We start from the raw sequence: 24513 nt of genomic DNA on the forward strand, positions 1-24513 counted from the left end.
AAGTTGTGTAAATTTTCATTTTTAAACTGGTGAAGTTGAAATCATCACTTTGTAAATTTTTACAGACGCCATCACGAGTTGGTTGACTGTTATGGAATATCCGTTTCACAGATGATATCGGATATGTTCCTTATGTCATAACTACAATGCCGTTCCCTTTTCACGAAGTGACCTACCGAATTAGACTATTTACCCCTATTTGTGACAGTTTTACCTATTGTTTTTGTTGTTTTGTTCACACATTGTTGTCAATATAATGGAATTTGATGTGTCTGTCATAGAAGTAAGAGGTTTAGCTAGCTTTAAAACCAGGTTCAATCCACCATTTTCTACATAAGAAAATGCCTGTACCAAGTCAGGAATATGACAGTTGTTATCCATTCATTTGATGTGTTTGAACTTTTGATTTTGCCATTTGATTGGGGACTCCTTTTTGATTTTCCTTGGAGTTCAGTATTTTTGTGAATTTACTTTTTTCTGAAACAATAGTATAACATCACAACATAGAAAGACACACTATAAAATGTCAATTGTAATGACTCGACTCAATCAAAAATCTTGAATTTACACACAATGAACGAATAAATTTGATCTGTGATACACTGTAAATACATTGTTAATAAAAATACGGAATGATTGAAGTAGAAGTATAAAACCACTGAAATGTTTAACAATTTTAGAAAAACACCAACTATGAAAAAAATTACGTCATACTCGGGTAAATGAAAATAGTTTTGTTGTGAAGTATACTTCTGTCTATATAATCTTTCGTTTGGGAGTTGAATTTTGGTGGCATCACTTTAATCATTCTAGAGTTATGCCCCTTTATAAACTGAAAAATTGCAAAATTTTTAGTTTCTGTTCTCTAACTTGAGTTTCAAATTGTCTCAGCCAAATGTTATCAAACTTATACACAATGCTTATTTTCACAAAATACAGATCAAGTTTGAATTTTGGTTGGGTCACTTTAACCATTCTCGAGTTATGCCCCTTTATCTTTTTTAGCCATGGCATTGTCTCTTTATTTTTCGACATGTCTCTCTGGTATCTTCGCCCCTCTTTCACAACAATGAATGATGTACTCTTGGAAACAATGCAGACACTTGTGTGGTCAGGAGACAATCAGATAAAATGATGGGGGTAAAAACAGAATTAATCCAGAAAGAAAATTATCAACCAGAAATTCCTATGGATGAGTGTTGATGAACATACATACCAGAAGAAAAAAAATTTCTCGCTACATTGAAGACCTGTTGGTGACCCTCTGCTGTTGTTTTTTATTTGGTCGGGTTGTTGTCTCTTTGACACATTCCCCATTTCCATTCTCAATTTTATACCAGAAGAAAAACAAGAATGTGTCCACAGTACACAGATGCCCCACTCCCACCATCATTTTCTATGTTCTTTAAGATTAAAGGTATCTCATTGTTCTCGTTTTAAATGTAGATAAGTGTGCCATTTATTTGAAATTGGTTAGTTGTAAAATTGTTTTACAAAAAATTTAAACTCATTGATAAATTCTGAAAGGGGGAAGTTCATAAAGACTTACAAAGCCAAACACATAAGACTTTATCAACAGATGAAAATTACTGAATAAAAGACATCTGACATAATACTGACTTGGGTCAAGTGTTTTACAAACAGTTTATGAATTTGTTGTGTACTGATTAATACTAGTCTTGGAGAAAATGATTTATTTATTAGTTTGAATTTGCTTTGATTTAGCTTCAAGTGTTTGGTGTTTATTGCTTTTTCTAATAATAGTTATTATTTTATTTTTTTTTGGTCTTGGGACCAATCTTTCTTGTTTTTAAAAGTAGTCTAAATGAAGTTTGTTCTTATGTTGTACTGTTACTTTACTGCTCTATGACAAGGGGAGGGTTACAAATGTGTTTTAACCCCACCACATTTTTTGTGTTTGTTGCTTCTCATCTAGGAATTAAGACCATGCTGACTAGATCTGACTATACTAACATTTCAGTATAAATATATATGATTAAAACATTTAAAGTATTTCTCTTTATTTCCTAATTCATCAAAGAAATATGCACAAATGCCACAATTGTTTTTAAATAATACATCTTATTGTACACTTGGCTGATATTAAGAACATACCATTGGATCTTACTGTTCTTTAGAAAAGAGAAGGCAAGGTTAAGGAATTGGTAGATAATATCAGAAAAGTAAGTCTCCAAATCTCTGTAAGTTATAATATCTTCATCATCTTTTATCATGATTTGGTGCGATGTGCACCTCTTTTATTCAGACTTTATCTATTTCCAAATAACATATTTATCAAAAGACAGTCATTCAATTACAGTGTATTTTACCACTATTGCTTACTGTTAACTAAATGCTCAACAATTTTTATCTATGTATTAAATAATTTTCAGGAGTAACTTTATAAATTAAACAGTCTAGCATGCAAACTATAAAAATGTGATACAGGATAAGTTTCTTATTGTTTTAATAAAAAAAATCATCTTCTTTTATAAAGAATATCACATATTACAGACAATATTACATGTATAATAAAAAGTGCCTGTTAACTGATGGATACTTTATACATGTATTAATGATCCAATTCTGATTAAACTTGCCTCAGTGCAAGGAAGCAAATCCTGGAGGTCAAATCGGCTGTAAGTACCATCCACAATGATCATTTTCTTCCTGTTAGATTTTGACTCACGAATGATTCTTTAGAAGATTTTTTACATATTTTAAACAGAAAAAAACTGTCTGTTTTTTTCATTTCTTTTCTATCGCTTGATCAAACAGAATATTTGAATATTTGAATATTTTTCTATATATTTACATCCCATAGACTCGTATGTAAAACTTTGTCCTACTTTATACAGACAAACAAATTGAACTGTGATTATCAATACTTGATTTGAGACAGCAGGCATATTGTTTGGCTGATAGGCTCCCATTTAATAATATTTTGCCAGGAACCTTTCTGTATTTACACTAACATAAGAGATTCAAAGAAGATCATTAAGTTCAATCCATCAAATGGTAAAGCCTTGTTTTTACAATGACATCCATGTTTGGTATAAAATCAGAATTATGTTAACAAATCAATGAGAAATAATTTTGCCATATTTGTCCTTAGTTTGCTACAGCTATTCAGAAGATTTTCCAAAGGTCAATTGAGGAGAGATGTCAAGTGGCACCAAAAGATCATATAGAATATTGACAAAGAGATCTTAGATCAGCCATAAAAATATTTAAAATAAAAACATAAAACCATAAAAATTTCAAGTACATGTAGCAGGTGTACCAAAAACATTTAAAAACTACTCTTGTTCTGACAAATGACAGTTAAAGAGTTAGAGTCAGTTGTTTGAATTATATATTAAAGATGTTTTCAACATATGAGATTTAACATTTCAAAAATATTCTACATAATAGTTTAATATCCTCTTGTTTACAAAGGTACTTTTTAAACTACAGGCAGTGTATGTACTGACACATCCCTTTTGTAAAGAATAACAACAGTTTAATTAAACACTTATCACAACACAGGTAAACATGTTCTTATATATATATATATATATATATTATATAATAAAAGGCAGTATCCAGATACCCATCATACAATAAATACAATCATTTGACAAAATAAATTGAACACTAGCATGGAACATTAAATAGACTATTTACATAATAAAGAATGTGCCTAGCATTATTTGTTATAACTATGAATTTTCATCTTCTACAACAGAGGGCTGCTCTGTAGAATCTGATGATAACAACAGATCTTTCCATCTTTGTTCAAAATATTTCCTCATTGTGTGACCAGCTTTTCCGACATCTGATTCATCTTCGTTAAAAATCATACAGTTATTGAACACAAGTCTGGTATCAGATGCAAATTCACCTCTAGTTTTATACCTGTAAAAAAATACAGATGAGAGTTGATTCAATAAAAATGAAAAACAAGAGGCTGTCACAACGACAGCAAACCGGATTTATTAACATTTATTTGTGTCCTGGCAATATCACAAGAACCATTACTGATGAATGGTGAAAGTGAAAATCGTCAATATCAAATTTGACCTCCATTTTGTCATCCGTATCAACATATTTAAATTTGAAAAGCTTAGATTGAATGGTTCATGAGTAAATGCAACAACGTGAATGGAAACGCCATTTTACAATTTTTCAAGAACCATAACTCCTGAACGGTAAAAGTCAAAATCGTCATTATTGAACTTGACCTCTATTTTGTCATCAGTAACAACATATTAAAATTTAAAAAGCTTTGGTTGAATGGTTCATGAGAAAATGCACGGACACGACGGGAAACACCATTTTTCAATCTTTCATGAACCAAAACTCCTGAACGGTAAAAGTAAAAATCGTCATTATTGAACTTGACCTCCATTTTGTCATCAGTAACAGCATATTAAAATTTGGGAAGCTTTGGTAGAACAGTTCATGCATAAATGCACGGACACCACTGGAAACTCCATTTTTCAATCTTTCAAGAACCATAACTCCTGAACGGTAAAAGTCAAATTCGTCATTATTGAACTTGACCTCCATTCTGTCATTAGTAACAACATATTAAAATTTGGGAAGCTTTGGTAGAACAGTTCATGCGTAAATGCACGGACACGACTGGAAACTCAATTTTTTCAATCTTTCAAGAACCATAACTCCTGAACGGTAAAAGTCAAAATTGCCATTTTTGAACTTAACCTTCGTATAGTTGTCAGTAATAACATATTAAAATCTTTGGTTGAACGGTTCATGAGTTAATGCACGGACAACATTTGATTGCCGCCTGCCCGGCCGCCCGGCCGGTTGACCGCCGTACATCCCCAAATCAATAACCGACATTTTTGTCACAAAAATCCGGTTAAAAATCATTACTGCCTTGATAATTGTATCATCTTGAAACTTAATGAAGACTGTAAAGCTCATTCTGATAGTGGAAGATTTTTCAATACTTGCCAAAACACTTTGCATCTTCATTCAATAAACACATCTTAACCCTTTCAACGCTACACAAAAAAATAGTAAAATGGCTGCTGCTGCTGCATTTGTTTTGTGTTCATTCATTAGAACAGTATATTCCTTTTCAGACTGCTGTATCTTTTTTATTATAAGAGATACAGAGAAAGATATTGCATGAAAAATGCTCAGGAGAGTATGAACTGTAATGTTAGGCAGTTATTGCAGTAAAATTTTTATCAGGTTACCTGCATTTTCAGGTAATTAACAGGTAAAAGGTGTAATCTATTACATTTGTGTTGAATTTTGAATAAATAAAATTGAGAATGGAAATGGGGATTGTGCCAAAGAGACAACAACCGACCATAGGGCAGAGAACAGCAGAAGGTCACCAACAGGTCTTCAATGCAACGAGAAATTCTCGCACCCAGAGGTGTCCTTCAGCTGGACCCTAAACAAATATATACTGGTTCAGTGATAATGAACACCATACTAAACTCCAAATTGTACACAAGAAACTAAAAGTTAAAATAATACAAGACTAACAAAGGCCAGAGGCTCCTGACTTGGGACAGGCGCAAAAATGTGGCGGGGTTAAACATGTTTGTGAGATCTCAACCCTCCCCCTATACCTCTAGCCAATGCAGAAAAGTAAACGCATAACAATACGCACATTAAAATTCAGTTCAAGAGAAGTCCAAGTCTGATGTAAGAAGATGTAACCAAAGAAAATAAACAAAATGCAGGGATCTCCATGGATGAAAATTGAACGATGGAGGAACTTTCACCATTACAAACCGTGTCTACGCTGTACAGTGTAGCGCTATCGGAAGTATTTTATCCCTCCATACAAGGAATAGTGAACATGCTTAATCATTGCTTATTTAAATTATATTTATTTGAATTTTCATTATAGAGAATAAGAAGTATCAATATTTGCATTTATTGCCGTTTTAAACCATTCAAATGCCAAGTCTTCATGGTCCCCCCTTAGTCGAGAATGACCAAAAGCTGTCATGAAGGTCCTCATTAAGATTTTTTGTATTTTTGGTAATTGTTATGTGGGTTAAAAATCATATGAAGTGGAGCTTATTTTTCATGGACACTGTCAAATTCAGAACCCATTATCGGTATGGCTGATTTGCAGCAACAACAAAACGATTCGTACGGGTTATATAAAAGGTTAAAGAGATTTGTAAAGCAAACATTGACAAATGAAAAGGTTTTTAATGACTTTATCTGGCAAATTGATGCTGTGCAACATGCATCTTTCGAGTCTGAATAGAAACCGGAAACGCGGATGTATCAATTTGATTGTAATATACAAAATGAGTTCGGAATTACGATACAATATTCCTTTACAGGAAATATTTAAGTTTTTACTTTTAAACTTTTAAAGTAATTCTAAATTATCGTTACAGCAGTACTCGAGTTATTTGCAATGAAATAATATTTACTGTTTTGCGTCTTATTTTGTACTTCTTAAAAAAGTGGGATGCTGATTGCGTAAGTCAAAATAAAGCACATGTTCGACTTGTTAAACTGTTTTCTTTGTAACTGGATTATTAATTTATTTATTTAATCTAAATTGTCATAATCATTTGCTGAAACTTAGTTGATTAATTCGACAAATGGATTTTCTATCCTCAGATAGTATTCTCCTGTCTGGTTTGTTGATCTACCTGTACAAGCTCAGGTACAAGTGATTAGCGATCTTAATCCGGATATCCCTCAGGCGTTAGAACTGTTTTGGATAATAACATAAAAAGCCTAAGGGTTATGCAATTACATGCATTTGATTATAATTGATAAAAAAAATGGCGTCGGGCTGCAAAAAACGATGAAGTTTTGAACAATGGCGGAAGACAATTTAACGATGGCGCAAGACAATTTAACGATGGCGCAAGTAATTTTACGATGGCGCAAGACATTTGAACGATGGCGGGGCGCCATCGTTAAACAGGCCATGGAGATCCCTGAAATGACAATAATACATAAATAACATCAGACTACTAGCAGTTAACTGACGTGCCAGCTGCGGACTTCAATCAACTACTTTTAGTCTTCATCTATTTTGTTGTTTTATCTGCCATATAATAAAGCAGACACCATTTGCTCGATTCCGTAGCGTATAGAACCATACACAACCTATTATGTAATCATGGCACAAATCAGTGGCTCCGTCCTCAAAATTTTAAGTCAATCTCTGTTTTCCCCCCTTTTTCTTCGTCTCGTAATGATCGATCAAATCATATTTCCCACACGAATTAAATGTAATAAATACATTGAGATAACAAGAAACCTTTTAACTAATCCTCGTTGTCAGTTTTGCCATAGAAATGCTGAATATTTCCATATTTACAGCTTCGTTTCCGATTTCCGCCATTTGCATAAATTTGCCAAAATATTTGTTTTCATTTTCCTTCAATTTTCCTTCTACTGCATGATTTTACAATAAAAATTGTCGGGATTTCAAGCGCAAATGAGACCTTGTATATCCTCGATTCATACAAGGAAAAATTAGAGAGGACCTGAATGAAAACCGAATGGTTTAAGAGTCCTGATGAAAAATCCATTGTTATCGCGGGATATGTGAGAAAATATGAACTCTCATTTCTAGTTGTAAGACAATGAAGAAACATAACTAAGTCACCAAACTTCAAATTTTAAGCATTAAAGACTGAAAGTAATTATACAGAAACTCATTGTTTCTAATTTCAGCCTTTTTTGAGAAACTGTGACCTTCATTTTAAAATGATTTCCAATCAATTATATGTGATCATATATTTAAGTTGGGTTCTAATCCCATGCAAGGCTCTAGAGTAACAATCCCTTTCTGTACTACATTGTAATATCAGTCCATATTTAGTCATTTTGACCTTGATTTAAAAAGCATGTTCTTACTCTCAAATCAAAACCAACAAGGTTGTTCCTTTCTGTGCTTCATAGAAATCTGCTGACAGACTTAGTAAGTCATTTACAAAAAGATTCCTTTGTCCAAAATTTGTAGAGCCCTAATGATCGTTCAGAAAGTCTGAAGTAGCTTCACCTGTATTGGTATTAAAATAAATTTAAACTTACAAGCTATCCCTGAGTTTGTTTTTCATTGTAGTGAAATCCATTGGATTTTTTATATATTTTTTGTAAGTTGGAAACTGCTTAAAATTGACTGGTTTTAGGAATGGCCATCCATCCTCATGTTTCTCCATTTCTGTCAATACCAATCTACAATCAAACAAAGAAATAATACAGCTGTTCTGTAAAACATGAATGCCTCTCCATGAAAAACAATTGAAAAGACAGGTTTTTTAATCAGTAAATTTGATTAGGAAAGAAGGGAAGCTCTTGATCATATTGATGCATAATTGAATATATCAAATTTTTCAAACAATTCAGGATTAATGAATGTTCATTTTTTAGGTTGGTACTTTGAAATAAACTAGTTAACAGAGATTTTACCGTAACTGAGATTTCAAATGAAGTTCAACTCATCAATGTCTTAAATTGCTTTCAACTACTAGTTCTTTTTATGAAATATTCAAAGCTAATCACTACTTATTTCTATTTCTTTAGTTAATGAGAGGCCATTACTGCATTTGTAATGGGAATTGTAATGGAACCCATTCAAGGTGAAATTTGGAGTCTTGAAATATAAGTTAAAGAAGACATATAAATTTCTATAGGTTTCTCAGAAGAATCTTAAAAGGATTGAATAATTCGTAAAAATACAAAGGATTATTCCACCATCAAAGGATTTGAAAATAGTCTGTAACACAGGTTGTAAAGTACACATCTGTTAATTTATTTAACATTTCAAATTTGACCAACCTGCATGCTGTCATGTTGTCTGATTGCTCTGCTGTCCTTAGTTTTTCAACATTTTTACCACGTTTCTTTTCAACTGGTATTTCAACAGCTTTTGTTGAGGTCTCAGAATCTTTTCGTTCTCTGCGGACAAAACTTTCTCTACGTTTCTTTGGACTTCTTTTCTGTTTCTTTTTCATTCCCTTAAAGTATTTAAAAACATTGGATAAAATTGTCATCTTGCACAATGAGAGAGAATTCTTTGAAAACAATATACTCGTTTGTTTTCAACATCTTAAGATCCTAACAATGTCTTTTTGATTTGATTTCATTTATGCTATACCCCGGTAACTATTTATGGATTTGTAATTTTTGCTGGTTTGTTTTGCTATTTAAACTTATTTTGATAGAATTCATTCAGTATTATTACAGAAAATAAAACAGATAAATGGATTTTTCCCCCTGATTTTTAGTTAAAAGTTCAACAAACTTAATTAAAGTTGTTTTCTAAATTTTACCAAAATCTTATTGTTATCTTAATTGATATTATATATATATATATATATATATATAACAAGTCAAAAAGGGTACAACATCACCATTAAATAACTATACAATGAACAAATATTAGATATTTCAGATAACAGATATCCTTCTTCAATAATAGCACGATGTCAAATGAATCATGTCAAAATATTCAAACTGAGAAACTTTTTCTGAATCTCGAAATTTATACAATTTAAGCGAACACTACAGACGCTGATACGATTTTAAAATTTCCAAACACGGCGCAAAGATTACAAAGATATGCAAAATGAAAATAGTTATTTTCGATGTGAACTGGCACAACTCTAAATTTCCAAAGGTTGTGACAGTTTAGATGTTATAACTGCATTGATAGCAGTCCTCAAACAAACAAATCAAAAATGTCCTAACCGATCCAAGTTTGTATAATATTTCAAATTTGACAACGGTAGGGCAATTGCAACAGAAACTACATACAACTGTATTTAAGCCTCCCAAACGAATAGCAGTCTAATAATGATTAGAAAAATAAGTTTGATCTAATGAGGTAAAATAATTGAACGTGGCTACGTACTTATACATCCTTCCCGAATGAATGAAGCCCTGTAATTTAAACTGATATTTTAAAAAAGAATTTCGAACTGTAAAGCCAGTACTAAAGCCGGAGTTACTGGAAACAAGTGATGACAGGAAAATGAAGGACCTTTTCTATGTTTTTTCATTTATGACCTCTGGGGAAACTGTCCGTAACTTTCTTATCCAAAATGTTTCCCGAGCGACTCTGTCGACCTTCGACCAACCCCTCATTGTGGTCTATGATTGTGATGGTAAGGTTTTTGAGACCAGCTTGTGTGTGCCCAGGTGATCTCAAATGACGACTTACGGGTAGGTCGAGCTTGCAAGTGTAGTCACTTCGATGACCATTCATGCGTTTGTTGAATGGCTGCTCTGTCTCGCCAACATACTGCATGCCACATCGACACTGAAGGAGGTATACAACATTCTGGGTTTTGCAAGTTACATTGCAAAATATAGTGTACACAGACCCAGTCGAGTGGCAAGTAAATGTTTGAGTATTACTGTAAACCAACTTATTTTCGCGAGCGATTTATTTTTCGCGACTTTCGCGAGTAGAAAAATAACGCGAATATAAATCGTCGCGAACATGTAAAACTTAGATCTTTCCTTCAAGTAAATAAGAAAATCGCAAAATAAAATAGCCGCGAAGTGGTCAAGAAAGGGTAGAACGCGAAATAAAGTATCCGCGAAAATAAGTTGGTTTACAGTACCACATGACTTGCACCATCCTGCAATTGAACAGCTTTTATTTGAGGAGACGTTAAACCCGCAGATAAACATCAGTACCTTTCTCCCGAAAGCTGTCACCCCAAGCACTGTACAAAAAGTATCCCGTACAGTCAAGCTCTCAAAGTCAAGGGGATTTGCTCCTCTGAGGAAGCTGTCACGAAACGATTACAGGAACTTTGCGGATTTTTGACAAAACAAGGTTATAAGAAATTGGACATAGATAAGGGGTTTGCGTGCACTAACAATAACAGCTGCAATGACCTCTTACAGTACAAACGGAAAAGGCGCAGCAAAATAGTCCCGTTTGTTCTAACATACAATCCACCCTTTACTAACCTTTCACGTTTGATCCGTGCCAATTGGCAAAATATTGCAAAACACCCTAAATTATCCAAGATCTTTCCCAATTCTCCTGTCTTAGCTTTTCAGAGACCAGCAAGTCTCAAAGACTTATTTGTTAGAGCTGACGTCTCCTCAAATAAAAGCTGTTCAATTGCAGGATGGTGCAAGTCATGTGGTAACAGACGTTGTCTGATTTGTCAACAAATACTCAATACTCAAACATTTACTTGCCACTCGACTGGGTATGTGTACACTATACTTTGCAATGTAACTTGAAAAACCCAGAATGTTGTATACCTCCTTCAGTGTCGATGTGGCATGCAGTATGTTGGCGAGACAAAGCAGCCATCCAACAAACGTATGAATGGTCGTTCGGCAAACATTAGATCAAACTTATTTTTCTAATCATTATTAGACTGCTATTCGTTTGGGAGGCTTAAATACAGTTGTATGTAGTTTCTGTTGCAATTGCCCTACCATTGTCAAATTTAAAATATTACACAAACTTGGATCAATTAGGACATTTCTGATTTTTTTTGTTTGAGGACTGCCCTCAATGCAGTTATAACATATAAACTGTCACAACTGGAAATTTAGAGTTGTGCCAGTTCACATCGAAAATAACTATTTTCATTTTGCATATCTTTGTAATCTTTGCAATATATATATGCCAATTTATTGAAACTTGACATTAAAATAAGTTGTAGACAGCATATGAGTTGTACACCATCAATTCTTAATACAAATCTTTGATAATTGCAGGACATTTTGTTTTTAGGGGCAGATACTAAACCGGCTTTTGCCTCCAGCTATACAGGTGGAAAATAAAAAATAATAGTTTACCTGATTTGCAATACAAGAAGGGCAAGCATATTTTCTGGGCATCCGAGGTAATGGTGGATTTAGACAGTCTATATGTATTGCTCTTGGACAATGATCACATTCAATTATCTTCCCATTCTTTCTTCCACATACTATACAGCAAGGTTCACCTGTTGCCTGTATAAGAAAATGTAAAATAATTTCAGACAAAATTTATCTTTATATTCTATTAAAACTATATTTCAGCTGAATTAAGCAGAACCTTTTGGAATTCTCGGCTCAACTTCACGGATAGGTAGGTCTTTTGTAAGCATCACATTTATCAGGCATACAAAAATTATGCCTGGTTGCTGCGATGAGTTTATTTTCAAGAATTTTGACTGCAAATTAAAGTCTGAGTAGTGGTAATGAGTTAGGATAATTAGAATAATATGAGGTAGATGTGAAGTATACATAAATGAGACAGAGTGAGGTATATGTCGATGAGACATCACCCAAATGACCTCTAGATTGTCAAGATAGCTGATGATTTTTAAGTTATTCAAAGCAGAATCAAATGACTGAGGAAATGTCTCACACTAATGGATAGGGAAGTATGGATGCAAAAACTGATATCAAAATATCTAGACAAGTATCATGTAACGATTTAAAGTATACCACCATTTCATTCCATTATTAAACGTTTTATTTTTTAAAATGAAGGATGAAGACTAAAATGATCAATACATTTTTGAGGTAACTGTTTCAGATTTACCCTTGGTGCAAACCCATATCCAGTGAAGTTTGTTTAACTGAGTAAACTATGATAATAAATTTTTAAACTACATTTACAAAGATTTGCATACTGTTGAAATATATATTTAAAATTTAAAATTTGGATGCTTTACAAATAATGTAGATGTTACCATGCGTAATGTGAAGACGTACCAATATCAATAGAATAAATCTCTTTCAATACTATGGATTCATTTAAATTCGTTGAATACCAATTTTAGTGGATTTCGTGGGTACAGGGGAACCATGAATTTAAATGTTCAACGAATTACAAATTTTCTATAGGAATGTATACATACTTTACCAAAACCAAGAAATTTTATATCCACGAAAATGCAAGTATTCTTCAAACCAAGAAAATTGGTACCCATGAAAATAAACTAATTAAAATATCTGACTTGAATAGATGATAAATTACCTTAGATATACAAGCATAGCAGTACCAATCACCATCTGGTATGTTGTCCATCTTTGGCTGAAATATAAAGTCATAAAAACTGAAAGAAAAGATAAGTAGATTTGTTGTTTTAGTAGGATTGTGGGAATAATGGTGACTTGAGTATCATTCATTCATTGGTGGAGTCATTCAGTTTATCTACATGTATAATCCCTCATTGACAGTTCTTGGGTGTGTAAAAGCACAAAACCACTTAAGGGTTTTGATACACTATTTTTTTTGGATGTTTTTAAGTTTTGATGCAATAAGGTGATAAGATGGTTGGTTGCTTCATAGTTTTACAATTTTTCCTAAATGTTTTTAATTTGCTACAGAGGAATTGAACCTTTTATAGTTGAATCTGCTCTCTCCTCCTGAATAAAACATTCTCACCATTAAAGAAAAGTTATTTTTTTCAGAAACCAAATTTATAACAAGAGTGCACACGCTGAAATGTCTCGCCTTCTATACTAATCATTGATATTATGCTGATAGTTTTAAGTATAAAGCTTAGTTTTATTACAACTGTCTCATAAACTTAACATTAACCAAGATAACTAAACAAAGACCAATGAACCTTGAAAATGAGGTCAAGGTCAGATGAACCATGCCAGGCAGACATGTACAGCTAACAATGCTTCTATACAACATATATAGTTGACCCATTACTTATAGTTTAAGAAAAATAGACCAAAACACAAAAACTTAACACTGTGCAATGAACCGTGAAAATGAGGTCACCGTCAAATAAAACCTGCGCGACTGACATAAAGATCATAAAATATTTCCATACACCAAATATAGTTGACCTATGGCATACAGTATTAGATAAAAAGACCAAAACTCAAAAACTTAACTTTGACCACTGAACCATGAAAATGAGGTCAATGTCACATGACATCTGCCCGCTAGACATGTACACCTTACCATCATTCCATACAACAAATATAGTAGACCTATTGCATATAGTATGAGAAAAACAGACCAAAACACAAAAATTTAACTATAACCACTGAACCATGAAAATGAGGTCAAGGTCAGATGACACCTGCCAGTTGGACATGTACACCTTACAGTCCTTCCATACACCGAATATACTAGCCCTATTGCTTATAGTATCTGAGATATGGACTTGACCACCAAAACTTAACCTTGATCACTGATCCATGAAATGAGGTCGAGGTCAAGTGAAAACTGTCTGACAGACATGAGGACCTTGCAAGGTACGCACTTACCAAATATAGTTATCCTATTACTTATAATAAGAGAGAATTCAACATTACAAAAAATTTGAACTTTTTTTTCAAGTGGTCACTGAACCATGAAAATGAGGTCAAGGACATTGGACATGTGACTGACGGAAACTTCGTAACATGAAGCATCTATATACAAAGTATGAAGCATCCAGGTCTTCCACCTTCTGAAATATAAAGCTTTTAAGAAGTGAGCTAACACCGCCGCCGCCGGATCACTATCCCTATGTCGAGCTTTCTGCAACAAAAGTTGCAGGCTCGACAAAAACTAACCTTAAAACAGTATGTATGGTAACCTTTATCACAGCCATCACATAACAATAATTCTGCTTCATTATCGTCTTTACGGCAGATCTGACATAACTAAAGAAAAAAAGAACAATTCTAATATTTTACATAATAATGATGCTTTTAACATGCAAATAAGCTGGGGTTTATACATTGGGACTCCTTCAATTAATGTGATTAAAAAATGTCATTGATTCACAATTATAGTAGAACATGCTACACATGTCACATAGCTGGCATGTCAGTAACTGCTAGTAGTCCTTTGTACATTTATGTTCATCATTGTCAATTTTGCTAAGTTTCTTCTTCCTTATCTAATATTGTACTCAAACTTCTTTCAAACTGAGTCTTACTGTACTCATTGCTGTGTATTTTTTCGAATCCACACATTGGCTTGAGTTATAGGTGTGTTGAGATCTCATAAAACATGTTAAACCCCTCCTCATTTTTGCACTTGTCCCTGGTCAGGAACCTCTGGCCTTTAATAGACAACTTTCGATGCATTTTCATCAAAAGCTTTGGATTTAGTGAACATCATTCATGCTTTTAGGGGAGTCGTCACTTCCGTTCTAATATTGAGCAAGTGGTTGGAAAACTATCATGTTATATTGCATGAATTATTCAGCAAATTGAATTCTCATAATTTACAATCAGCACTGCTGTCATTAGGGGATTGTGTTTTAAAAGTACCTACGGAAAAAACATTATTTCTAGTTTATCCTGCACAATGACGATCACTTAGACGCTTAATGTACATTAATAGTGCAAGGATATAGTCAATCCCCTCTATCTGGTAAATGACATCATAAAGAGGTGCATAATTGACGAGTTTTTTCCAGTGAAGGACAAACTCGAAAGTGGTTTAGTAGTTTTGTATGTTATTTTTAATTTTGGTTCATTTATATGTTTTAGGATCTTTGCTAAACTAGTATACATTTTTTTAGGGGCCAGCTGAAGTGCTATTAACTAATTTGAAATAATGGACTTCATGAGACAATCAAAACATCTTCTCCTTTATCCAAACATGCTACTCAAAGGAAGGGAGATAATTAACTTGACATAATGGACTTCATGAGAAATTTAACACACCTTCTCCTTTATCCTGATATATATATATATATATATGTACACAGCCATGTATCACCATCATTGATGGCGATCCGATGGATACATCTGTTGTAGGGTTGCCACTGACTCAGACGTACTTATGAATATAATTATTTTCTGTGACTGTATCTCACATTAATTTGTAGGATCCTTTACTATAGATAATTTAGCTGATCTGTAACCATAACATCTTCATGCCTTATATATCATGTACTGTAGTACGCCGCTAGATTAAAAAACTGACGTGGAAAGGTAACACATGGCCAGCGAAAGCTCTTTTTTTTTAGAGCCCAGGTGGTCGTGTGGTCTAGCGGGACGGCTGCAGTGCAGGCGATTTGGTGTCACGATATCACAGTAGCATGGGTTCGAATCCCGGCGAGGGAAGAACCAAAAATTTGCGAAAGCAAATTTACAGATCTAAGTACGTCTGAGTCAGTGACAACCCTACAACAGATGTATCCATCGGATCGCCATCAATGATGGTGATACATGGCTGTGTACATAATGTATATACAACTCGTCTAAACATCAACCCAACAATGTTAGATCTGTAAATTTGCTTTCGCAAATTTTTGGTTCTTCCCTCGCCGGGATTCGAACCCATGCGTGTGGTCTAGCGGGACGGCTGCAGTACAGGCGATTTGGTGTCACGATATCACAGTCGCATGGGTTCGAATCCCGGCGAGGGAAGAACCAAAAATTTGCGAAAGCAAATTTACAGATCTAACATTGTTGGGTTGATGTTTAGACGAGTTGTATATATATATATATATATATACCAAAAATTTGCGAAAGCAACTTTACAGATCTAACATTGTTGGGTTGATGTTTAGACAAGTTGTATATAGGACTTGTCAAGGAAGGGAGATAATAAACTTGTAATACCGACCGTGCAAGGGATGTTTAGCTAGTCAAGGTTGTTAAAAAACTTCCAGCATATCATAACTTGTCATAATGGACTTCTTGAGACAATTAATACATCTACCCATTTATCCTGATTATTTTACAATATAATTCACTTACCACTTTCATGATGGACTTTTCCCATGATATTGCATTATTAAGCTGATAAACACATAAAGTCAACTGAGCAGGAGATTTAGACAAAGCCACAGCATTCCTCCAAGTTAGAAGACCAGATGGTACTGGAGCAGGAGTACTAGGTTGTTCCTCCTCATCTTCATCTCCATTTTCATCACAATGACTAGAATCATGTCCATCGTTGAAACTAGATGCAGATATGTTGGCCATATTTATCTGCTGACTGCAAAAAAACAAACATCAATTATTAAAAAATCTTTATGCATCATTCAATATTTAGCATAAACATTTTGTGAAATAGCTTTCCATATAAGATAACAATCAACCGCAGACACTTCATCATAAATGTTTGTTTGTAAAAAAAATGTTTTTTTACTTTAACGAGCAACATGAAAGGGTTCCACAAATGGAGTAAGCAGGTTCTTCTTATCCTTTTGAGCCACCTTAAGATCTTCCGTACTTTTTGGTGGGGTTCATGTTGCTTAGTCTTTAGTTTCTATGTTGTGGTTTGAAGATATGTCTTTATATGAAATTAAGATAATTTAGAATCCAAGACATAAAGAGCAGTTTCAGGCAATATTACTCTTCCAAACACATCACTGTTTGCATGATAAGACAGAAATTGCCCCCTAATGAATTAGTTGGCAATAATATTTTACTATTCCTTGAAATAAGTTAACTTACTTTTTACACAATGGAGGTTTAAGATATCGTCTTTCTATGTTTGGCTCAAGGTTGATTAGTTTTTCCCTGGCAACATCCAGAGGATATTTTTCATTCTCTTTGAGATTTTCATGGAATCTATCTACCAGCTTTATATCAGATTCATCTGAGATTCTTTGTGGAACTTTCCATCCCTATAACATTTAAAATAAGTATTCAATTCTAGATATTGTGAGTGGAGTATAAATAAATTAATGTTGACCTGAATAAATATATATATTAGGTGTGATAAGACCTTTCCAAATGACATATTTCAGATGGACATTTACTTGTCACAACCAAACATCATTACAGATGATCTTATCTGTAAAACCAATCTTCACAAGTGAAGCTATAAAAATGTGGTTTCAGCTATTACACATATTTCAGATGCATATAATCTTATTAAAACATATCTACATACAAAATATAGTTAACCTGTAATTCATAGGTTTGATTTTTGTTATCCCATCTTAATAATGCCTTATACCTACATACAAGGTTATCAACACGAGGGGGACTTTGGGCAAGGAATTTGTCAGGAAGGAACAAAAAGAACTTATATCAATTCCCTTAAATTGACATGACTTAAAGTGTGGTATATCAATGGATAAAGTTTGTTAAGAAGTCATCACTACCGCGATAAAACTTCAGTCAGAAAAATTATTTTAACTTCAAAACACATTTATTTTTCACAGAATTTTACTTATTATAACATATTAACAAACAAGATGTACTTACTTCAAAAGGACTGATTGTTGTTCAGTAATAAAATCAATTCTGGGAAAGTAAAGGATACATGATGCTTTTAGAAGCTAGGGGTAGTTCCAACACAGAATAAAGGGAGGGTTCCAATCATATGTCCCCATAAAAAAGCATTGATTGTAAAAAAAAAATATTGAGTTCAAACCATTAGAAACCCTCGCCTGGATCTGCCACTGGAAGCAGTGCTGTCATACATAGTTGGTAAGGAATACATAAATATAATGTTTAAATGTGAAATTGAGGTTAAGATAATATGATAGACTTGCTTCTGTGAACAATTCTGGCCAAAAAATTGGCTGATTTCACAAATGTCAAATATCTTAAAATAAGGAAATGTTTAAAATTATAGATGGGTAATAGCAAGTCACAAATTATATAAAGTTTAGTTAAATTGTAATTATGAAGTACAAAAACTAACTTTAACTTGAAGACTAGCAGATGCCACCCTTTCCTCCAGATTTTCTACTGCATCCAGCACAGTCAGTTCAACCTGGTGAGCATGATCTATAACTGATTCTTCAGATTCTTTCCTCTTTTTCTTCTTTCTTTTTTCTTGCTTCTCATCCTCATTATTGTCTTCTTTTTTGTCTTCATTAGTTTCCTTATTTTCCTCTTCAGAATCAGAGGAGTCAGAGGCTTCAAGGGATACAACTGAGAAAAAGATATGCATGATTATAAAAGAAGATATAAATAGTTTTGCAAGTACACTTTTTCCTGGATTCAGAACAAATTGTATTTTTATTGTTTCTGCACTTGATTCTGTGGTGTTAACATTCTGCATACACTTAGCTACAAAATGTGTCTTACTTTCAACCTCTTAAATTTAAATCACCTTAACCCCTAAATCAAAATTAATTCACATAAGATTTTTTTTAAATCTTATCATATCCATCGGGTAAAAAGAAGATATTTGATTTTAATTAATACATAATTTTTTTAATACATCCATCCATATACCAAGTTTTACAGTTGTAGTTTTCTTGGTAACCGAAAAAACTGAACTCTATGTAAAACTAAAGTCAGTGAAACATATATAAAGGAAGTAGATCTCTGAACGTGTCTGTTAAATCTATTCTGTTCCTGTCTAGAGTCTGAGGGAATATTGAGTTTATATTTCCTATTGTCATCTGTGTTTTGTTGAAAAACGTATGTGAATTTGGTTGTAATATGTTGTTAAGTTGCTATCTTATATATCCCTTTACCCATTTTTTGTTAAGATAATTGTGTAAACCTCAGAAATACTTACTATGTTTATCCCCTTTGCTGCAGGATTCACAAGCATATTCTTGAAATTTCTGTAATGTTTTTTGTAGATTCTTCTCCCGAATTCCTCTGGGATGACAACATCTCATCAACTCCTTCACTTGATTCTGATCTATAACTCTCCACCAGCCTTCTGTCATTACTAAATTAAATCAAAATCAACAAAGATTGACACTACATTTTACAAAATAATAATAAAAGAAAAGTGTTCAAATGTCCCCTGCCCTAAGTATATTTTTTATCTTACAAAGCAAGTCTTTCAATTTTTCAATCACATAGAAATATCATTCAGGTTTCCACAAGATATAAATATCATTTTAAACAATATCATTTCATTGTTTGAGATTTTAATTTTGGTATTTTCCACAGTATGAGTATCTCAAGGTCCACTATCATTATTCATATATAACAAAAGAAATAGATATAGACTTGATAATTTTACTCACCTTTTTCAATGGGTTGAGGTTCATCATAAGTATTAATTTCTCCTTGATCAAAAATGCTTGGAGTATTTGGTTCCATCTTTGGTGTATTAGGAATTTTGAAAGAATTATTTGTCTCTGAGATATTCAAATTCTGTTTTATTTCACCCTCGTCCTGATTTGAATTTGTTAACTGTCCTATTTGGAATGATGAAAAAGCTGGACTTTGTATGGGAAAGGCACTAACAGTTAGTGGTGAGAAAAATGGAAGTGAATTATAAGAACCATGCATTCCCAATTGTGATGTGACCTGAGCCACTGATAAATCTTCACAAGGCATTCTTGGTAATATACTAAACCATGGCTTCTGATCGTCATTTGATGTTATTTGATCTTGGGCTAACGAAAAAGTACTGAATATAGATGATGATGATGTTTTTACTGGTTCACTTTCCTTCTTAAGTAGAGTGTCAATACTGAGAAAGCTTGACTTTGAGTCAGTGGAAGGTGTTGATGATTTTGGATGTTGGTGGGCTGGCAGTGGACTAGCATTTGATTCAGTTGTTTGATTTGAAAATGAGTTGAAGAACATATTGAATGGAGATGGTGAATATGGAGTGATCAACGGTGATGAATGAGCATGTGGTATGATAATATTAGAGTCCTCACTCCGCTCGGACTTTACTGTAGATAAATTGCACAAATCACTCAACTTATTTGAAGTAGGACTTTGTAAGAAAATATTTTTTGATTCTGTTTGTAAACTTATTGCACTATTATCTGCTGAAGTAGAAATTTCCCCATTGCAGGATTTCATTTCTACATCTGAATTTGTGTTTTCAGCTTCATTATCTTTTTTTCCTGAGAAATCACTACTATCCTGTTTAATATTCACATTATCAGATACTTCTGAAGATCCTAAACTGGAATTTTCTGAGCTTTTTAATTTCAGAAGCTTTGAAGAAGACAATTCATTTTCTTCCTTAATATCTTTAATGTTTGCTTTTGTATCTTCCACTGCCATGCTTGTTGATTCTGATTTAATTTCACACTCCTGTTTCATGTTTGTTTCTTCAAAATGACCAGATTCTAATCCTTCCACATAAACTCCTCCTGCTTTCGGGAGCACCCAGTATCGTCGTTTGTATCTATCTTGTCCCAATGTTATTGCACGAACTCTATGAGATGCTTTGAACACTTTTGCTCTATGTTGAGCATGTTGCTAAAATACATAAATATGTTATCTTTTAACTCTGCTAAAATAGTAATACTGCGTGTCACACTTTCTTAAGAGATTGATTTCAGTAGGTAAAACATTTAAGTTTAGAAATAGTATATATATAATGTACCTATTATTAAAAATACATGCAAACCTTTAAAAGAATAATGTTCTCAATCTTTATTTAGTTTTCACAAAATTTTCAAAGCCTGCAATGTCAGCAAATATCTGTGGTGGTGTAGAACCAAACTTAATCTCGATTTGTAACTCATCATAGAAGAATCACATTAGTACTAACAAGAATTTGTCCATAGTACACAGATGCCCCACTCACACTTTCATTTTCTATGTTCAGTGGACCATGAAATATGGATCAAAACTCAATTTGCATTAAAATTAGAAAGATCATATCATAGGGCACATGTGAACTAAGTTTCAAGTTGATTAGTCTTCAACTTTATCAAAAACTACTTGGACCAAAAACTTTTACCTGAAGAGGGACAGACAGAAAAACAGATGGCCCCTATAAGTGGTGCATAAAAGTCAGCTCAATATTTAAAGTTATTGAGAAAGACGCCTGTATAACTGTATGTTGTAGAATGAATTAAGAGAGAATGACAGCATATACCTTTTTTTTTAATTTCTCAACAGTCTTTCTTAAGAGAACGATAAAAACAGTCTTATTTATTCATACAGTTAATATGAATTATCTCTAGTATGTTTATCTAATAATCTGTTTATTTAAGCATTTAGAACAGCTGAAGTAGACACAAATTATAATGTCCTACCTTTTGTAACTTCTCAATCTTTTTCTCACATTCTTCAAAACTAAGATTCTCATCTTCCTGCAATAGACCATAATAAACTGAAAAAGGAACTCAATATGGTTTACTTAAGATTAAAGCTTTACCTCTAAAATTGAAAAAAATGGTTTAAGAAATAAAAGGCCAAAAGACAAGATAAATGAGGATAAAATCTTACATCAAAGGATATAGTTTTGGTAAAAGTCTTTGACTTACCACCTCCTCTTCATTGTCTTTTACAGACTGATTTTCATCATATTCATTTCCACTTTCATCATCTTTTTCCTCTTCTTCATCACTGCCTCTTTTACTAACACTCATACATGTACTCTCATCGCCATCTTGACAAGTTAGAATACTGTCGTCACCATCCTTTGTCAGGACTGAGTTATCATCTTCTCTAACTGGCTTAGTGGGAGACCGGAACTTTTTTCCTTGTTTTACTCTTAACCTTGAAACACAATTTTAGACTACTGTAGTTATTCTATTTTAATTAAGTCATACAATTAAATATACTGATATCAAATTTCCTATCTGTAGATATACTGTAGACTTGTAAAACACAAATTATATGTTAATCTGTATAAAGTTTAAAATCAGACAATAGAGAAAAAAATATATAAACCCTCCATTCTTCTTGGTAATTTATGTAATTTATATGAGATGTCAGTGTACAATTTACTAATAATATCAAATTGTTGATTACATATATAATGGTTGTTTGCTTTTTTTTTCTTTTTTTTTTAATTTATCTCAACTGGTTACTTTGACCACAGTCCTTAGATAGTAATTTTCTTATCTATATTCATCATTATATCAGTCAAAAATATTGAACAAGATGTAAAGCTTTAATTTATGATATAAAGAATTAACTGACCTTCTTAGTTGTCCTTCTATTACCCATTTGTCTCTTCGAATGTCACCCATGTGATCTAAATTCTTCTCTATTTCACTGAAAAATACAAAATTTCATTTTAACAGTGTAAAGAAACTTTCGTTAACCATAACAACTTATCACGAGTTTAAGTCACTGATCTCACATCTATGCTAATAATACTGACAAAACTTCAGTACCTGCAATACTAGTTAAGAAACGCTCTCGTAAGGCATTTAAATATCTAAAATATAAAACTGTTCCAAGGAGATCCATATTGCAAATTTGCAACAAAAAGTAACAAAGATTTTTTATTGACTGCATTATCATTTCAAGTACAGCACACGAAGTAAAATATCACCAAACAAGCAAGTATTTCTCGAAGATTGCAGTAAAATTTTTCTGCGATTTTTTTTCCAAACAATATTCTTTCAAACTTTTTTTTTCAAGGTAGTTTCTAAGATTAAAGATGAAAATGAAACAATACAAAACGATGTCAATAGTTCATATTTCTCTTAAATAAATTAATTTTCCAGCAAAAAATTCTTCTTTAACCTTTATCTTTTAAAACATATTGGTAAGTTTCAATAAAGCTTGTTATTTGCTTGTTCTTGCATCTGCCTTAATTAAATGTCTATAATGGTTTACTTTTATATTGTTTGACTTGGATAGAGAGTTGTTTTACTGACACTCATGCCACATCTTCTTATATCTATTAGTATTTCACACTAACACCATTTAAATACTTAAATGGTAACCATGCAGACTGATGACACTAGGAACATTCATCATTTAAAATCATTGGAATAAAATGTGCAACTCTACTTTCTGTATACACTCACCTTGAAATAGATTTCCCACATAACAACTCATTACAAAGGAAGGCCAAGATTGAAGCTCTTTGGTTTTGATGAAGTGATTCTAATGGTTTCTCTTGTAACCAATCACTCATCTGAAAGAATATAACAAACTTTTAATCTAATGATTCAGCACTATTTTTTTTTTCTTTCATTTAAGAGATTTCTGAAATACAAAACAAGCCGATTTTTTCTGAACAAAAAATTGTGCATTGGTGTAACATGGAAAATGAAATTTCATTTTTTATAAAACATCTTAAACAACTAAAAGCTTCAGTTTTTTACTTCTAATCATATCATAGAAGTTTTAAGTTCACTTTACATTGAAAACCTTTAATCACTTCCAAAAACTGATGTAACTTGAGGCATCAAAATTTTATTTTTGTGAAATCTCTGGTATGCTGAAGCAGATAAAATTTAAAAAATAATAAAACACTCCTGAAAATATCGACACACAAAAATTTGAGACACCCAGTAGTAAAGTTTCAATTATCTTATATCTCTCCATTCAGTGACATTTAATATCACCGTTTGGTATGAGAGATATTTGGTCTCGCACAGTTACCTCATTTGGTTTACCATTCCTTGCAGTGATGAAGATACAAAGAACCTCAGATACAACACCATCACTAATATCAACATCTATAATCTTCTGTCCTAGCTTTGTTACTGCCTAAAATAATAATTCACATCTAATTGTAGTCATATAATAGGATGGCCTAAAATTTTCAATTCACATTTATAGTCCTTCCCTACACACTTGACATAATGCTGCGCTCACTCACCAAAAAGGTTAACATTGTGGCTTGCAGCTGATATTTTATGATTTCAATGTGTAGAAAACTCGATAATCTATACTTATCAATCTTTGAACATATTTACTCACAAAACCATCTTAAATATATAAGCTCTTAACTTTTTTTCAATTTAAGATATCTTTTGTTAT

General features: G+C 32.8%; 1 protein-coding gene across 30 annotated transcripts in view; it reads right to left on the reverse strand.

Moving 5' to 3' along the window:
• Positions 1 to 1996: 1996 nt before the first annotated feature.
• Positions 1997 to 24513, reverse strand: part of LOC139510180 (bromodomain adjacent to zinc finger domain protein 2B-like) — a 59707-nt gene continuing 37190 nt past the window's right edge. For all 30 annotated transcript variants that reach the window (XM_071296586.1, XM_071296569.1, XM_071296596.1 and 27 more), the window contains 16 exons: positions 24133 to 24240; positions 23553 to 23662; positions 22714 to 22788; positions 22053 to 22287; positions 21822 to 21878; positions 19839 to 21036; positions 19376 to 19534; positions 18548 to 18780; positions 17347 to 17519; positions 16645 to 16885; positions 14500 to 14589; positions 12956 to 13012; positions 11785 to 11940; positions 8791 to 8969; positions 8044 to 8187; positions 1997 to 3897 (listed from right to left, as the gene is read on the reverse strand). In XM_071296586.1, coding sequence (XP_071152687.1) covers positions 3702 to 3897; positions 8044 to 8187; positions 8791 to 8969; positions 11785 to 11940; positions 12956 to 13012; positions 14500 to 14589; positions 16645 to 16885; positions 17347 to 17519; positions 18548 to 18780; positions 19376 to 19534; positions 19839 to 21036; positions 21822 to 21878; positions 22053 to 22287; positions 22714 to 22788; positions 23553 to 23662; positions 24133 to 24240 — 3411 coding nt within the window. In that variant the 3' untranslated portion in view covers positions 1997 to 3701. The remainder of the gene's footprint in view (positions 3898 to 8043; positions 8188 to 8790; positions 8970 to 11784; positions 11941 to 12955; positions 13013 to 14499; positions 14590 to 16644; positions 16886 to 17346; positions 17520 to 18547; positions 18781 to 19375; positions 19535 to 19838; positions 21037 to 21821; positions 21879 to 22052; positions 22288 to 22713; positions 22789 to 23552; positions 23663 to 24132; positions 24241 to 24513) is intronic.

This window comes from Mytilus edulis, chromosome 2 (genome assembly GCF_963676685.1).
Source record: "Mytilus edulis chromosome 2, xbMytEdul2.2, whole genome shotgun sequence".
Taxonomy (NCBI): domain Eukaryota; kingdom Metazoa; phylum Mollusca; class Bivalvia; order Mytilida; family Mytilidae; genus Mytilus; species Mytilus edulis.